Below are 15,329 nucleotides of genomic sequence, written 5' to 3' on the forward strand. Positions count from 1 at the left end.
CGCATACGAATCAATTACATTCTTCCACTTAGCGTTAAATTTATGAGAGCAGTTGGTAATATAAAAAGCCTCCCTACTCCACCCCTTTTGATGTTAATGATTTCCTTCTGTGCTAAGTGACTGATGTATATTCTGTCTGTGTTTAAGAATAGATTTTTGCGTCACTTGCGAACACATCCAAGAGCAGCTTTGGCAACTCTTCAAGTGGGCTGGGAAAAGACACTGGTGTGCAATTCTGCTGTGTTTGTTCTTGACTGGGAGAAAAGTAACCTCTGGGTGACCTCCCGACCCTGATGTCTGGAATTCCAAACTCTGGACAGATGCAATAGCCAGTCTCATGAAGTGGTGTGCCTTTATTTTTAGTTACTGCAAAGTTTCCCTTTCCTTGCTGCTGTTTTTATTTTAGCCAGCATTTTCCTCTTAAAAGTCCTTAAACCAAACAGGGCTGTGATTTCACTTTGCTGGTATGGGAAGTTGTTCCTTATGGTCCCAGAGACAGAGAGGAGAGTTAAGGGAAGGAATACACTCCAAATTCAGAGTGAGACAATACAAACAAATTGGTTTAACCTTCTTGATTCTCCTCTCTATACTCACTCTCAGTTTCATTTTCTTCTGCCCTCAGTGCTCATGTCTCAAGCAAGCACACTCACGAAATCTTCTTAACTGTCAGCTTCAGATGATGTTGATTCTTAGCTTGGTAGGGTAACCCCCTCTGTACACTCTCCACGATGCCTCCTGTCCCACAAGTATCTTTCCTAATAGTGCCATTCAATGACCCCCTGAGTGATGCACCCATAGCAATCCTGACCCTGTAACTATTAGGCACATATACAAATGTGTCATGTTCATGAGGTTCAAGTGAAAAAGGTCTGTGCAAGAATTTATGGTTTGGGTCTTCAGAGGTGGGAAATGTATGCAAGGAGATTACTGGTGTCCCAAGTAACACGAGTGAGGTTTTTCAGATGATTTAGGAGACTTGATTGTAGTAAAGATTTCAGCAAACCGAGAACAGTAGAGAGATAAACTTTGTCTTCATAGAAAAAGGAAGTCTTCACTTTTTTCTGTAGAACGTGCACACCATTTTGTATAAGCACACCTTTCCTTATCTATACAGAGAAGTGCAGTCTTATACAATATCAAAAAAAAAAAAATAAAGAGAATTTAATAATGTCCACTAGGGTTTTTTTAAGAAAATACACTCCTCCTGAACATACACATCAGAATATTATGGGGACTCGAGGTTTCAGACATTGCTACTAGTAGGCTGCATGTCTTTACATACACAGGTCCCCACTTGTGTTTCAGGCCAGATCACAAAATGGAAACAAACAAACAAAAAGTTTTCTTTTAAAGGATGTTTGCCACCTTCTACATGTACTGAGAAAGGCCTATCTCTATGTCAGCTTCTGTGACACAGACTCACTCCTTTGCTACTGGAGAGCTTTGACATAGAGCTCCTGCAGCTTGTGGGACAGGGAAACGTACTGACTGCCCTCCCTGCCCCGCTCTCTGACCAGGAAAGGTAAAGGCAAAGGTAAAGTTTGCTGACAGGACCAGAGGTTACTCTGTCCGTTCAGCTGTGTGCTTGTAAGAAAAAACAGAACTGTGCAGTTCATTTATATGCAAATCAATTCTACATGTGCATTTTCCTCCTATAATCCCATACAAAAATGGTGCATAAAGTCACCAAAAATTTTTTAGTCCATATTTGCTCTCCTTCCATAAAAGCCAGAGGTGCAAAAAGCAAAATAGGCAGGCACAAAGCTTTATAAGAAATAAGGTTATGCTCTCAAGTCCTCATCGGGAGGACAAGGCAGAAGCATCACTGCTTTGAAAAGATGAATTCCCGTCTTACTAGGATATAAATTGAGATTTCTGAGGAGTCTTTTAAAAGTTTATCAGCTTAGTCTGAACAAAAAGATAAGAATCAAAACAGGCTGTGTTCAACAAGACCAATGGCCACTGTGAGGAACAGAAGCATCTACTCTCTTTTCCAAGAAGATATAAAGGTGGCTTAAAAGCAGATAGATTTCTGACTTGAACTATTAAGTTAAATCCCTAAGGAGTTTAGTTTTAGTAAAATTTTATATAAAAGGACAGAAAGGAATGGTGATTTTTCATTTTATTTCACTGGAGGGCTCTATTGAATCCAGATGGACGTCATCTGGGAAATAAATCACACAGGCTTGTTTGAGAGCCACAATACTGTCAGCTCATCCTTCCCAATAAGGTTATTCAAATCATTCTTTTGAAACATCCATCTCCAAAGAAGCTCATTAAGACAAAAAGTTGGGAAAAATGTTTAGGTTTTGGTATTGTCTAATGGATTATATTATTTATGAAATACCATCTGTCAAGTGGAGATTTTTACTTAATAAATGCAACTTCCTATTTCTAGAAATATTGTTCATAGTTCTTGGTCCTTATGCAAGCACATGTAGACAAACCTCTAAAGCCTCACATACATGGCTTACGTTAACTTGTTTTTCTTGAAGATCTCTTTGAGGCACCCTTAGCACAATTAGCTAAGCCTTGGAACCCTGCCCAAAATACAGATGTGGCAATAATCTACTTGTCTCAACATGTGAATGTTGCAAATTCTGACCTTATGATTGCCAGTGACCACAGTACACTTGAAGGCAGGCTTCCTGACTATATGTCAAGGCTTCTTCTGTGGCCAGTGGTAAGTGAGAAGCACCTCCAGAGGGCAATTCACCTTCGCTTGGACAAGCTGCTCTTGTACTTTTATCCTCCCAACAGACACAGAAGGTATTTGGATGCTTAGTGTAGACTATATGCTTACTTGCTAACATCAATAATAACTGATTTAATTTCATATACAGCAATACCCACTGTATTTCACACATGCACAAAGAAAGCCCATGATTCTTCCATGGCTCCACTGTAGAAAGAGTTGGGAATAAACCCCAAGATCTGTGTGGAAAAACTGAATTGTTTGATTCAGAGGGAACTAGAAATGTGGGGAAGCTAACACACGATCCCCTAAGGAAGAAAGGATTGCAGTGGCCCTGAGGACTATAACAGCAGCATTAACCTGACCTGTGCTTTGGTGCCTCATTGAAAAACTAATCCTAAATAAATTATTAATGTAGTCCATGGATACAAACATGGAAAACATAAGAGAATCCATTCTCATAATTTTTATTGTGCAAGAAGCTTACCTGAGTTCCTCAAGAAGTCTCAGACTACTTTTGAATGGTGTCCTAAATATACAATTAGTTTGTGCAACCAAGTTTGTAGTTCAATGAAACATATTTTCATACTCAATGGTAAGGTCTATGTTAATGTCAACGTTATGTAAAAAAAGTTCTAAGATAATGCAAAGCATTCAGAATATTGTAATTCTGTATTATTTTCCAGCAGTGTAAAACAGGTTTATTTTCAGGCAGCATTTGTTCATCTGTAGCACGTGCTAAGAAAGACAAGTCTGAAACTAGCAATATTTAAGCTTTGCCAGAGAAAATCATGAGGTTACAGCTCAACTGAAGTCATCTGGAAAGGGGCACTGAGCTACCACAGTCTCTCCACAGCACAAACTTTATTTTGGAGTTTAATTTATGTTGTCACTGAAAAGTATATCCCATGAAGACAGGAAAAAACAGTCACAGAGTTAGCTACCTAAAGCTTCACAGATGAACCTTTGATAAAAACCTCACTGCTGACGCCAAATGCTACTGTGACTTGGTTAAAAACAAAACTAGCAGGACAATTATTTTCACAGTAGAAATTTCAGAGGCTTAGAAAGCAGAGAATCTTGCTGGGCTTTACATTAAAAAGCATGAGACATTCTAAGCATTCTTAGACACGAGATAGACTGCCATCTGCTTTGCAGTTTCCTGCATTGACTTCACCAAAAAAGGCCAAGGATTGTTTAGAACTGAACAAATGTGTTTATGCGCTTCTCAAAATAGCCCAAATGTTACTTCCATAGCTGTTCAAGACAACTGCACAGGCAATCACCATGAGCAGGTAACTTCAGAATCACATTTTTTCTAGTTGGCACTGGAAAGTGTCCAAGGCAAAGCTAAAGAAGGCATAGGCAGTTCTACTAAAGCAGAAGAATTGTGTTTCTCACAAGGCATCAAGTTTATCTTTAGTGTTTGAGACCAGAAAGTGGTGTCAACACTTGACAAATGTTCCTGGAACAACAGTATTGCAGAGACACGAGTTATGAAATGATCAAAAACTACTTAATACCCCAACTCCACGTAGGAAAGGTTCTTCTAGATTAGAGCCTCTCACCTATTGAAAAATGGGCAGAAGAAATTCAGAACAAAAGGAAAAACCAACCAGCAATAATGACCAGAATAGATGCCCATGTCAAACCACTATGGTGACATAATAAACTGTTATTCATGTTAAAAACAACAGCAGCAGCACTCTTTGCCCACTCCTGGGCAAAGAAGTTTTGAATTGGAAATGTTCCAATCACTCCACTGATAATAATGGAAAGTGGAAAGTACACAGTAAATATGCAATGCTTGACTTTAAAAAAAGGGTTTGAGTCAAACCAACACTGAAGTCATCAGTGGTTCTAAATTTACATTGCTGATACACTACACATCAAGGTTTACATAGTCTTCTTTCTAGTCTCAGTACTTCAAATGTTACAGAGTGGGAAATATCAGGATTAACAAAACAAATCAAAACCAGCGTCACGAAGCAAATACAAGTAACATTTTAGTTTGTGACTCAAAATGTCTCTTTCATATACAGTTTGAAAAGTAAAAAAGGGACAAGATTGGAGAACTTAAGTTCACAGCATAAGCCAGATTACTTTTTTGCTTAACACTTTGGAAACTGTGCTTGTTTTGAGTGAGATAGAGTTAATTTTCTTTGGAGCAGCTGGTATGGAGCTGTGTTTTGGACTTATGCTGAAAACAGTGCTGATGCTACCAGGATGTTTGCATTACTGCTGAGCAATGCTCACACAGAGCCAAGGCCTTTTCTGCTCCTCACACCACCCCACCAGTGAGTAGGCTGGGGGTGCACAAGGAGTTGGGCGTGGACACTGATGGGACAGCTGACCCCAACTGACCAAAGGGATATCCCACACCATATGACATCATGCTCAGCATATAAAGCTGGGGAAGAAGTAGTAAGAGGGGGATGTTCAGAGTGATGGTGTTTGTGTTCCCAAATCACTGTTTCACGTGATGGAGCCCTGCTTTCCTGGAGATGGCTAAACACCTGCCTGCCCACAGGAAGAAGTGAATGAATTACTTGTTTTGCTTTGCTTGCATCCACAGATTTTGCTTTACCTATTAAACTGCCTTTATCTCAAGCCAGGAATTTACTCACTTTCACCCTTCCCCCACCCCACTGGTGGGGAGTGATCAAGTGGCTGGGTGGTGCTTAGTTGCCAGCTGGGGTTAAACCACAACACAAACATGATACCATGGTTGACTGAGATTTCTGAACTCAAGTCACTATCTCCCTTTCTCCCATGAAGGTCAGTCCCCCTAAACCAGTAAGAGAAGTAAGATAAGCAAACTCATCTTCAAGACGACAAAAGGACACTGTGCAGCTTGAAAAATGCAAGAAGAAAATCTCCACATTACAATTAAAGCTGAAGGCAACTCCCAAGCTTCAAGTATATTGAAAACAGAACATTCAGAAGGGGGTAGCATTGCCCAGGCTATTTCAATTTATAGAGGTAGACTCCTCAGTGATCCCACCCTTATGATACTACTTTTCTCATCACTAAACATTCAACTGTATTTTAATTTTTGTTACCTCTTCTTCATGTAGAACCACTTGACCTTTGAGTGGATTTCCCAGTGGTGCCACAGTCACAAAAGGTTGCCAGACATTTCCGACTGTTCTTGGGAAGAGGTCATAAAGGTCCACGAAGTATCCACTCTTACTAGAAACATTCATGAAGTACAAGGATACAGGATTGCATGCAGTAACATAAAGGATATTTTCAGCTTCATCTTCTGAAATAAGAAAACAGAATTAATGAAAGGTTACTGACATTGTGCTTAGCTTTTCTGGAAATACACGTGTCATAAATATAGCAGAATGTACAGCAAAATTACCATGGTTGACACAGAAAGATAAGGAGAGAAATAGTCTCTTGATACTAAATGTTACCAGGCAGAATCTTACCACAATACTATTAACTTTGCAAACAAGAAGTCCAAGGCACATCTGTGTAGTGTCTGCCAGTTGCTAGCATACAACACAAAATCTGTCCAGAGGTTTTTGTTTCTTATATTCTTGGTTCTCCCACTTTCTCTTTCTCTCATCCTCCCTTCCAATTAATATATGTAACAACTAAACAGGATGAATGCAAACTTCCTACGGAACTTTTCCATAGACAGCATCGATTTTTTAAAAATCAATCCAAACCCATGTCATTTCTGTCTCACTGTCATGAAAGTACAATGAAATATATTTGAAACTATGGCTACAAGCAGAAAGGGCAGCATTCAGTACTGATCATCAGTGATCTGTTTGGAATACACAATAAATTTAGACATGTTTAACGGCAAGCCCTAAAAAAAAATCTATGAACATTTGCAGTGATGCAGTTCCCTTTGGGACATCAGTAGTATAGGGAAAAAAGGCAGGCTTGATCCAGTGAGAAAGAATTTTAACCCATGTAAGCACGGGAAAAAAAAAAAAAAGCCCAGCACTGCAAGTTATAATTAAAACTGAATTGGCCTAGAGAGAGAGGAAAAGGCAAAGAATTGTTTTCTGAAGCACTACAGTGTTGAACATAAAAACTAGAGAGACTTGCAATTTTGTGGCTGTGTCCTATTTTAATTGCATATCCTTCTCTTAGCTTGGTCCTTACAAAGACCACAAAGTTGCAGTGAAATTATGCTCTCGTTTCAGTGGCTGATTATTTTTGTATTTCATCTACTGTTTATAAAATGAAATGCAAGGAGATAAGTTTTCTTCCTACACTTCATTGCTACACTCCATATCCTCCATTCCCATATTACAGTCCTGAAGAGCATTACTCCTACACTCAACTGCAAACACAGGCAGAAATACACAACAGTCTAAATTCAGTGCTATCACTCTCCCATCATATGGTCCTTTATTGCCACTGGCTACCGGTGAGCAATTATGAGGTCAACAGCCTAGTTCTTTCTCATCTCTAGGATATTTCACATCCTTATAATATTTGGGATCAATACAAAAGATACTAGCTTTCCTTACCGCACCTTTTGTTACTGTGACATCGCAAACTAAGTTAATTTCACCCAAAGGCAGTGTCCAAAAGGCGAGTTCTTCTGTAAAACTGAGGGACCTGGCTTCATGACGTTCCAGTGGAAATCCTTGAATATTTAAGTACACAGGGCCCTAAAAGAAATTATAACAACGAGGGCTGGCTAAAATATTTCTCTCACCATTCTTTATTAAAATAAGTCTTAGGAGTCTTCAAGACTGTTAATACTATTAGCAAATGAAACAGACCAATTACTAAATAAGTAAAAGGGAAAAGGAAATGCTTTTCTACAAGCTTGCTGAATGCCACACCACCATTTTCTTTACAGTGTAGAAACCATTGCGCCTTTCCTCTTGAGTCTTTTATTGGTTTGAAACGTTCACTGCTCGGTGGCATGAAGCAGATATCATGCACTGATAAAACACAGTCCATACAAGGAAAACAATCAGAATATTATGGCTTTAAAGAAGTTCAATGGCAAATTTATTATATGGAGTTCAAGTCTTGCCCAACATCACATTAACGGTTTGTGTTTTCCCTTATTCACTGGAACTGTAGTTAAACCAGGAACTCAAAGCTGGAAAGGACTCAGAAGTTTTGACTGCAGGTCAAATTGTACCAAAGGTTCAGATTCAAATTTGGCAGTAGCAAAAGATCCGTAATAATTCAGCTGGATGCAAAACAGAAACAGCAAACAGTTTTCTTTTCAGTCTCTGATCTTCTCCAAAAATTGAGATCTGGGGCCTGAAACCAGTCACCTCCATGCATCCAAAACACATGCAAAGTTCTTTCAAATAGCATATTTTCTATACCCTGATAAAAATCTCTTTTCAAGAACTACTGACCAAATTTACTGATTTTAAAGCACATCTCACATTTTGAGGGCTAGCATACAAAAACCCGTTCATTTTTATCGCTCGTGAAAAGAAGAGGTAACAAGGATCATGTTTTGTATATACTCCTTTTCCTGAAGAAATTAGTAACATCTTAGATTCTTAACATCCCAATACATAAAAACTCTGAATTTAAAAAAAAAGAAAAAAGAAAAAAGAAAAAGGAAGACAAACCTTTACATCTATTTTTTGAGTTTCTGTTGGACACAGCAGTTTCTGTTGTGTATTTCCCAGCTGGTCAACTTTCCAGTAACCCATAAATTTATGATCTGGTAATGGCAATCTGTCAAACAATGTAGGAACAAATAAATTTTTACATTCATAAACGAGCAACTAATATGGAATAAATAATTTAAACAACTGTCTTTTTCCAATGAGACATATCTGAAGGTTCTCCTGTAGAAAATGCTTCCTTGCTAAAATTTTAAATTTTTTTTTAGCTTTAAAGTCACACAAATTTCAGCTTTCTCTTACAGTCATAACCTAAACACCATCGAAAAAGAAGCAGCAATTTACATATTGTGGCCTCAAAGAAAAACTTTTTCTGGTCTGAATTATTTGTGAGATGCAATAAAATGCATCTGAACCATCTCTTGCTTTGCTTTATTCTGATCAAGCAGCATGCGACAGTACCACTTACTTAAAGGAAGTCATGTCAGTGGAGCCCTCACAAAAACCCCCAGCAGAATAAGCACAATAAACACTGTAGCAAGTTAACCATGCTGTAAAAGTTCAGTGAAATATTTCCAGATACTTTGCAACTGCTCACATGAAGAAAGGCAAAGAAATAGACATGAGGGTATCCCACTGCCTTCTGGCCAGTACAGTCTACAGAAAGGACAAGGACATCTTTGAAAGCCTCAGCTCCTTGCCTTGGTTTCATTTCTTCATCTCTGTACCTTTCATTTAGGGAAGAAATATATGGGCCACATAAAAGCTCACATATATAGGAAAAGAAAATGCTGGTGTATGACAAAGCAACTTGACAGCAGAATAGGGACAATTTTTATTTCTTTCCTCTGTAGGAACCATTGAAAGCAGTTTGACTTCATTAATTGGCATGGATATTTTCAAGCTAATGAACTTAGATCTTCTGGAGTTTACTTTATTTGGGATTGTTTTCTCCTAAAGAGACCTCCTATCAAAACTTCATTCTGCATTACATGCCAGCTACAGGACTTGGTAAGCGAACAGAAGACTTGCCTTCTCCCAGTTTCTATAAATATCTCCAAGGTCTATTTTAAGGAAGTTCTCTTAGACTGTTAAGTATGTGTGTGGTCTCTTCTGACCTGTCTGATGATGCTTGTTCATACTACTACAATCATTTCCCTGCTCCCCAACCAACCAACCAACCTGGTCCCTCCAAATATTAAGACACTTGTTTTATTTCTTCCCCATACTCTGTTCAGAATAAGAAGGGATGCCCCTAAACCCCCCTCAGTTAGACTTTATATGAATCTTGGGGAATTTTGATTTTACTTTTTTTTCACCACTGAGAACTTAAAGAAAAATTCAGGTGATGAAGATTAATATCCCCTTAGCTTTGCAACTCAAGCAGGAAAACTGTATTAAAATTTCTTACTGGTAGACCAACACCAAATCTCAATCAACCTGGAGAAGCCAGTACTCACGAGCAGGCAGTCCCTCAGCCTCCATCCCCATCCTGTGTTTGGACCATCTGCCAAGGCAGTCAGGTAACCAGACATTTCTTGCAAACAAAAAATGGTTTGGATGCTACAGATCATTGGTGCTCATGGATAAAGATCCATCTGCCAGCAACAGGCCACTGGGGCATGTCATGAGGAAAGCGCATTTGATTAATTCCCTCACTTAGACAAAGAACCTGTGGAGTTTTCACTGCCTGTTTGTTTCCTAGTTAAGAATATCGATAGCAATGTTTGAAAAGTCATTTATTTTACACACATGCTCACTTCACCTTGCATTTTCCCATTCTTTAAATCTAGCTAGTCTAGCCAGATTCTTCCCAAATTAAGAAATCAAGCAAGACTCAAAAAAAAAAAAAAAAAACCAAAGCAAGTATAATATATTGTAGATGACAACATTCAACATGGTTAGGAAAAAACATTCGAGATGCACTATTGACATACACACAATTCCTAGATAAACTTATTCATGCCGCCAGAAAATGGGGAAACAGTCAAGTCACTAAACGAAATGTCAGCTTATCCATGAACTGGAATTTTCCCTGAGGTTTCCATTTGGTTTTCAGAATGATTTGTTGGCAAAACAGCGGTGGTGTCTTGAGCCAAAAGTGTCTTGTATGCAAAAAGAAACTGGAGGGTTTTTTTTTTTTTTGGCTATGATGGCTCCAAGTAGCACAATCTCTGATATACCTATAATCAGCAATAATTGTTTCCCGTTAGCTCAGTGGAACATCAACTTCCACCAGAATTTGGACTTCAGTTTTAGTTCCTTACACATTACTCCCATGGACAACTTCCTAGAAATCAATAGGTTGTCTAGTAATCATGATTGCTTACTAGATTTTAAAACAAAACATATGTTAATAACCAGCTCTAACCAACTACCCTGCTTTAAATAGCAACAGAATTGCAGATCGCATTCTCGAAGAAACAAAACATTTCCAACTCTGCTTCAGCTTTCTAGAGATTTGCTTTGCTAACTGTTTCTCTCTTCCCTCAGGAAAACTGATTTCTCCTTTCTCCTAGATTCTTGAGGTTTTGCTCTCTTCCCTGACTCTGAGTGATTTAGTTTCGCTGGGGCAGCAGAACAAGTCATCGTAGCAGCAAAGAAGAGGGAAGGGTAGGTCAGCATTTAAGAATAAAACAGAAAACAGAATTCCTAATACAGAATTCATTGTCAAGAGTAATAGGAATGTTATCCTTCCGAGGCCTGACAATTCTTTTTTACTCCATCTCACTACTCTCATACAAATCTGGTCTAACAAAGACTAAGCATATTGAAGAAGCTGGTGGCATTAAAAGTCTTACAACCAGTCTGTCTCTGAATGATTTTCATGAGACAGTGAGGGTGCAGAAGGACTGGAACAACATGCTCACACAGAAAATGTGTGTACATCTTAACAGGGTTCCTCTAGTGAATATATATGATACGCAGTGAAGGAGGGAAATAATTTTCTTTTCCTGGGACCTATTAGTAACAAGCAAGTTCTGAAATTAACTTGAAGTGAAAGCACTAGCAAAAAACTTCACAAGATGCTCCTGCCACACTGCTGTATTTCAAATGAACTAACCAAAAACTTCTTACAGAAAAGGCAGACAAGATGCTATGGAAATGCCACCACAGGCAAAAATGTGGAAAGCAAAGGGAGCACAGTGGCTGGGTAAGAATGGTACTGAAACTCCACTGCACTCTCAGCTGGAGTGTATGGAGTGATCTATGATTTTTGCTCTCCTCAGAAGCTGGAAAGGGTTTCTAGAACAGAAAAACTACACAGTGCACTACAGTAATATTGTAAGAAAGTCAAGACTTAAAAGCAAGTTCTGAAGAATTGTTCCTGATCAGTTATTTGGTTATGGAACTGTCAAAACCTGTTGCTTAAGGGAAAATTTACAAATAGATTTAAACATTTATTTACTCTTAATTTTACATCCTGGTTTTCAACAAGATCAGCACTGTCTATGAAGTGGTTATATAAGCAGGTATTTTGTTTAGAAAAAGTGTTGCACAGGACCTACAGTTGGTGGGGCAATACTACAAAAATTATTATTTAGCCTGATTTTCTTAGCCTGATTAGAGTAGTCTAAGGGGAGACAATCTGTCAAAAGGCAATTCTTTAGTGGCTTCTGCTGCCAGAAAACTTTTCAAAGCGACATGTACAGAACACAATTTCTTTTAATTTGTATCTTTTTGATTTTAGAAAATAAATTCATTTTAGGCTAGTTAAAAACCCCAGCAAAATCACCAGCCATGTTTAAAAAGTCAATACAACTCGCTTTCTAAGGCCATTCCTTTAGTTATCTGAGAAGGTACTGGAAAATTGCTACAAATATTAAAGACTAAAGCTCCTCTGAATGTAAATTCTCTCCTGTCAGCTATCATACCCATACAGCTGCAGGCATGAGCTATGGCAGGCAATAAAGCTGCTCAACACATGATCTTGTGCTGGCAGAGAACGTGCTATTCAGGGACTGCAGTAACAGCCTGCGCTCTATGTGGCTGAGGAGACTTCCATCCCACCTGACTTGTTTGGACTTAAGAAATAGCTTGAAACCAGGAAAACTCTTGGTTATAATTTTATTTAGACACATTTTAATTAGAAATATGAGCAGTAGACATACGGAACAGCCTTATGTTAAGTCTCCTGTTCCCTGTCAGTCAAGTGCAGACCTCCCACTCTGCTTCCTCTGCAAGGCACAGGATGGACAAGAGACACATTTGGTATGAGAGAGGTCGAAAGATTAACTACAGATTACCCAGGGGTGGGGGTTGTTAGTCTCAAGAGAAAACTAAAGCTGTTGGGGTTTACATAGTTCTACTGCATACAAAAAAAAAAAATCAGTTCATAAGTTATGGCAAGGACCTGGAAGTGGACAGCAACAGTGGAAAAAATATGGAATGCCAAATTTCATCAAGGAAAAATGCCAGAATTAGAGCTGAATCTGGTCTTACCCAGGAAGTGCCAATGGTTTGAACTGTGTAACAAAATGGCAGATTAACCTGACTTCAGACAAACGAGACGTTACGGATGTCAACAAGGTAAAGCAAATTCTATTTGCACATAGAGAAAGATAATGAGTTAGTACAGGGAGTAATCCATTTTATCCACTATGTCTTGGCAAAATGCTACAGACAAGCCATCTGCTTTACACACAATACTGATAAAAATTAAAAACTATTGAACGGGTGACATAAGAAGATACATAAAATACCGTGATGTAATAAGCTGACAATACTGAACACATCAGTGCTTGGAAGAATGGCCACCCTATTTGGGGAAAAACCCAACTCTGAAGGAAAGGAAAAGTCCAAGTAAAACAATACTTTAGATGTCTAATATATTATTTCAATTTTGGAAATAAATTAATTAGTATCTACAAATTAATTTCTCTCTTGAGAAAATAACTAGTGATAGAATTCTTTTCTAAATGGCCATTAGATACCACCTAATCTTTTCTTCCAAGACTAGATAATATTAAGTCTGGAGCCTAAGCTATGATATCCATAAGGTTCACTGGTACCATCTGTTAAATCCCCCTTCTATTGAGACCCCATACTGTAGCCTGTCACTCACGTCTTTCATGTCTTTGTTCCAATATTTATGGCAGTTATATTTCAGTAGTAATTTAAACAGCTCTGATTTATTCAAGTTTTCTTTTAGATTAAATGATAGGTTACGGACTTCTCTAAAACATTAAAAGATTCACAAATTGTTTGATCCAGCACATGCCAGAGTACGTTTAGAAAGGAGTCAGCAGTTCAGTACAATAATTTTCCTGTCCTAGAATCTCCTACAAATGCTTCTGCATTGCAAAACTTCTTAATTGCACATAATTTGTGTTCTTAGCAATGATTTTGCTGCAGGTATGACTAATGTCATCAGGCAGAATAGGTTTGGACTATTATCCTAGTTTTCACATTACTTAATAGAACCACTGAGCAATTTATTATGCTAGCTTGGAAACCTTGCAAATTAAGACTGGAGCACAGAAGTGAACCTCTGTGGGGGTATGCTGTTGTCACCAGGACACTGTAGAAATGACATTTAGTTAACCTTGAGATTGCCAGCTTGTCAGAGACTACCATAGAATCATTAAGGTCGTAAAAGATCTCCAAGATCATTGAGCCCAACTGTCCCTATACCACCTATATTACTTACTAAACAATGTCTCTAAGTACACCATCCAACCTTTCCTTGAACACCCTGAGAGACGGTGACTCTACCACCTCCCTGCATGACCCGTTCCAATGCCTAAACACTTTCTGAGAAGAAATTTCTCCTAATTTCTAACCTGAACCTTCCACAACTTGCAGCCATTCCTTCTTATAAAAACAAAACCAACCATAGCCCTTAAAAACAGAGATAACTTGAGTATGTTTGATCTAGAGCTGACTTTATAATGGCACAGATACTTATATACTTTATATAGGCACATATACAAGACTGACTGGCTTTGTGAGGTTATAGAACTCCATCTCTGAAGGTTTTCAGCTGTGAATCAGACAGGAAGGTTTCAGATTAATTTGCATCTTTTCTGAAGGAAATGGGAAGGACTAGATAAGTGCCATTATTCTATTCTCAAATTCCAGAAAACCAGTATAGAAGAGATCGGTACTGTAGTTCTAAACATGTGGTAGCTTTGGGAAGTACCTTTTCTGCAGTGGCCCAAACACCACAACCAATTACCTCCATGTGTCAGTCACGGGAGCTTGCAAAATGGGATGGAACAGATTTGGAGAGATTATCTAGATGTTCTTTTGCCCCAGAGCAGAATCAGCTATGCCTAAACTATTCCTGAAAAATGTGTCTGTAATTCAAGGTGATCCCCCTATGGTTTATAAGCTCTGGAAGTTTAAATCTCATGATGAACAGCAAGGCTGTCTTGTAATGGAGCAGTATAATAACCTGAAATGCCAGCTGTAGTGGAAGCAAGTGAGATACTGAGAGCCAAACTTGTTGTCTCATCAGAGCACATGATCAGCCTAGTCCCCATCTCTCATGGTGACACCTACGAAAAAATTTCTTTTACCAACTGTGTGTCAACTGTTCCTGTGGTTTCTTCTCCTCTAGGCCTTGAGTGTAAAGAGTATGCGCTCATAGCTGTCAGTCAAGGGAAGTTGTTATGAGCATCCTGTGGGGTCCTATAAGTCTGTCATCCTTGGTGTAACCTGTCTTATAAAACCTCAATGATGGATTCAAAACAATCAGGTGACTAATTAAAATTGATCAGATAGATTTTCTATCTTTTCACTTCTAGACTGAAGAGACTCCAATCCAGCAGTCTTCCTCTATGTTTCCTAAACCTCTGTTTTTTTTCCATTACTAAAGAGTCCTCTCCCATCCACCCATGTAAACCCACACCTAAATCTTTTAAAAAATTATATAAAGTGCAAATTTCTCAAAAAACTAAGACAAATGTGTGTACTGTCAATTTGACAGACACTGTAGCTGCTCAGGTATTGGTTCTCTAGGCGTGTTATTCTTCTGTCATCAAAATTAAAAGGTACACCACAGCCATTAGACTGCCAATCTTCTTTTAATAGTTATATGTAGAATGTTTGGTACGAAA

The 15,329-nt window shown here is 38.5% G+C and overlaps 1 protein-coding gene across 1 annotated transcript in view; it reads right to left on the minus strand.

The window, feature by feature from the left end:
* The window catches only part of VWA8 (von Willebrand factor A domain containing 8), a gene marked incomplete at its 5' end in the record, with an annotated part of 200,100 nt that overhangs the window by 61,517 nt on the left and 123,254 nt on the right, over positions 1 to 15,329 (minus strand). Inside the window, 3 exons of the mRNA XM_084274913.1 lie at positions 5,758 to 5,960; positions 7,200 to 7,338; positions 8,272 to 8,380. Coding sequence (XP_084131039.1) covers positions 5,758 to 5,960; positions 7,200 to 7,338; positions 8,272 to 8,380 — 451 coding nt within the window. The remainder of the gene's footprint in view (positions 1 to 5,757; positions 5,961 to 7,199; positions 7,339 to 8,271; positions 8,381 to 15,329) is intronic.

Source organism: Gallinula chloropus (genome assembly GCF_964237585.1).
Source record: "Gallinula chloropus genome assembly, chromosome: 1".
NCBI lineage: Eukaryota > Metazoa > Chordata > Aves > Gruiformes > Rallidae > Gallinula > Gallinula chloropus.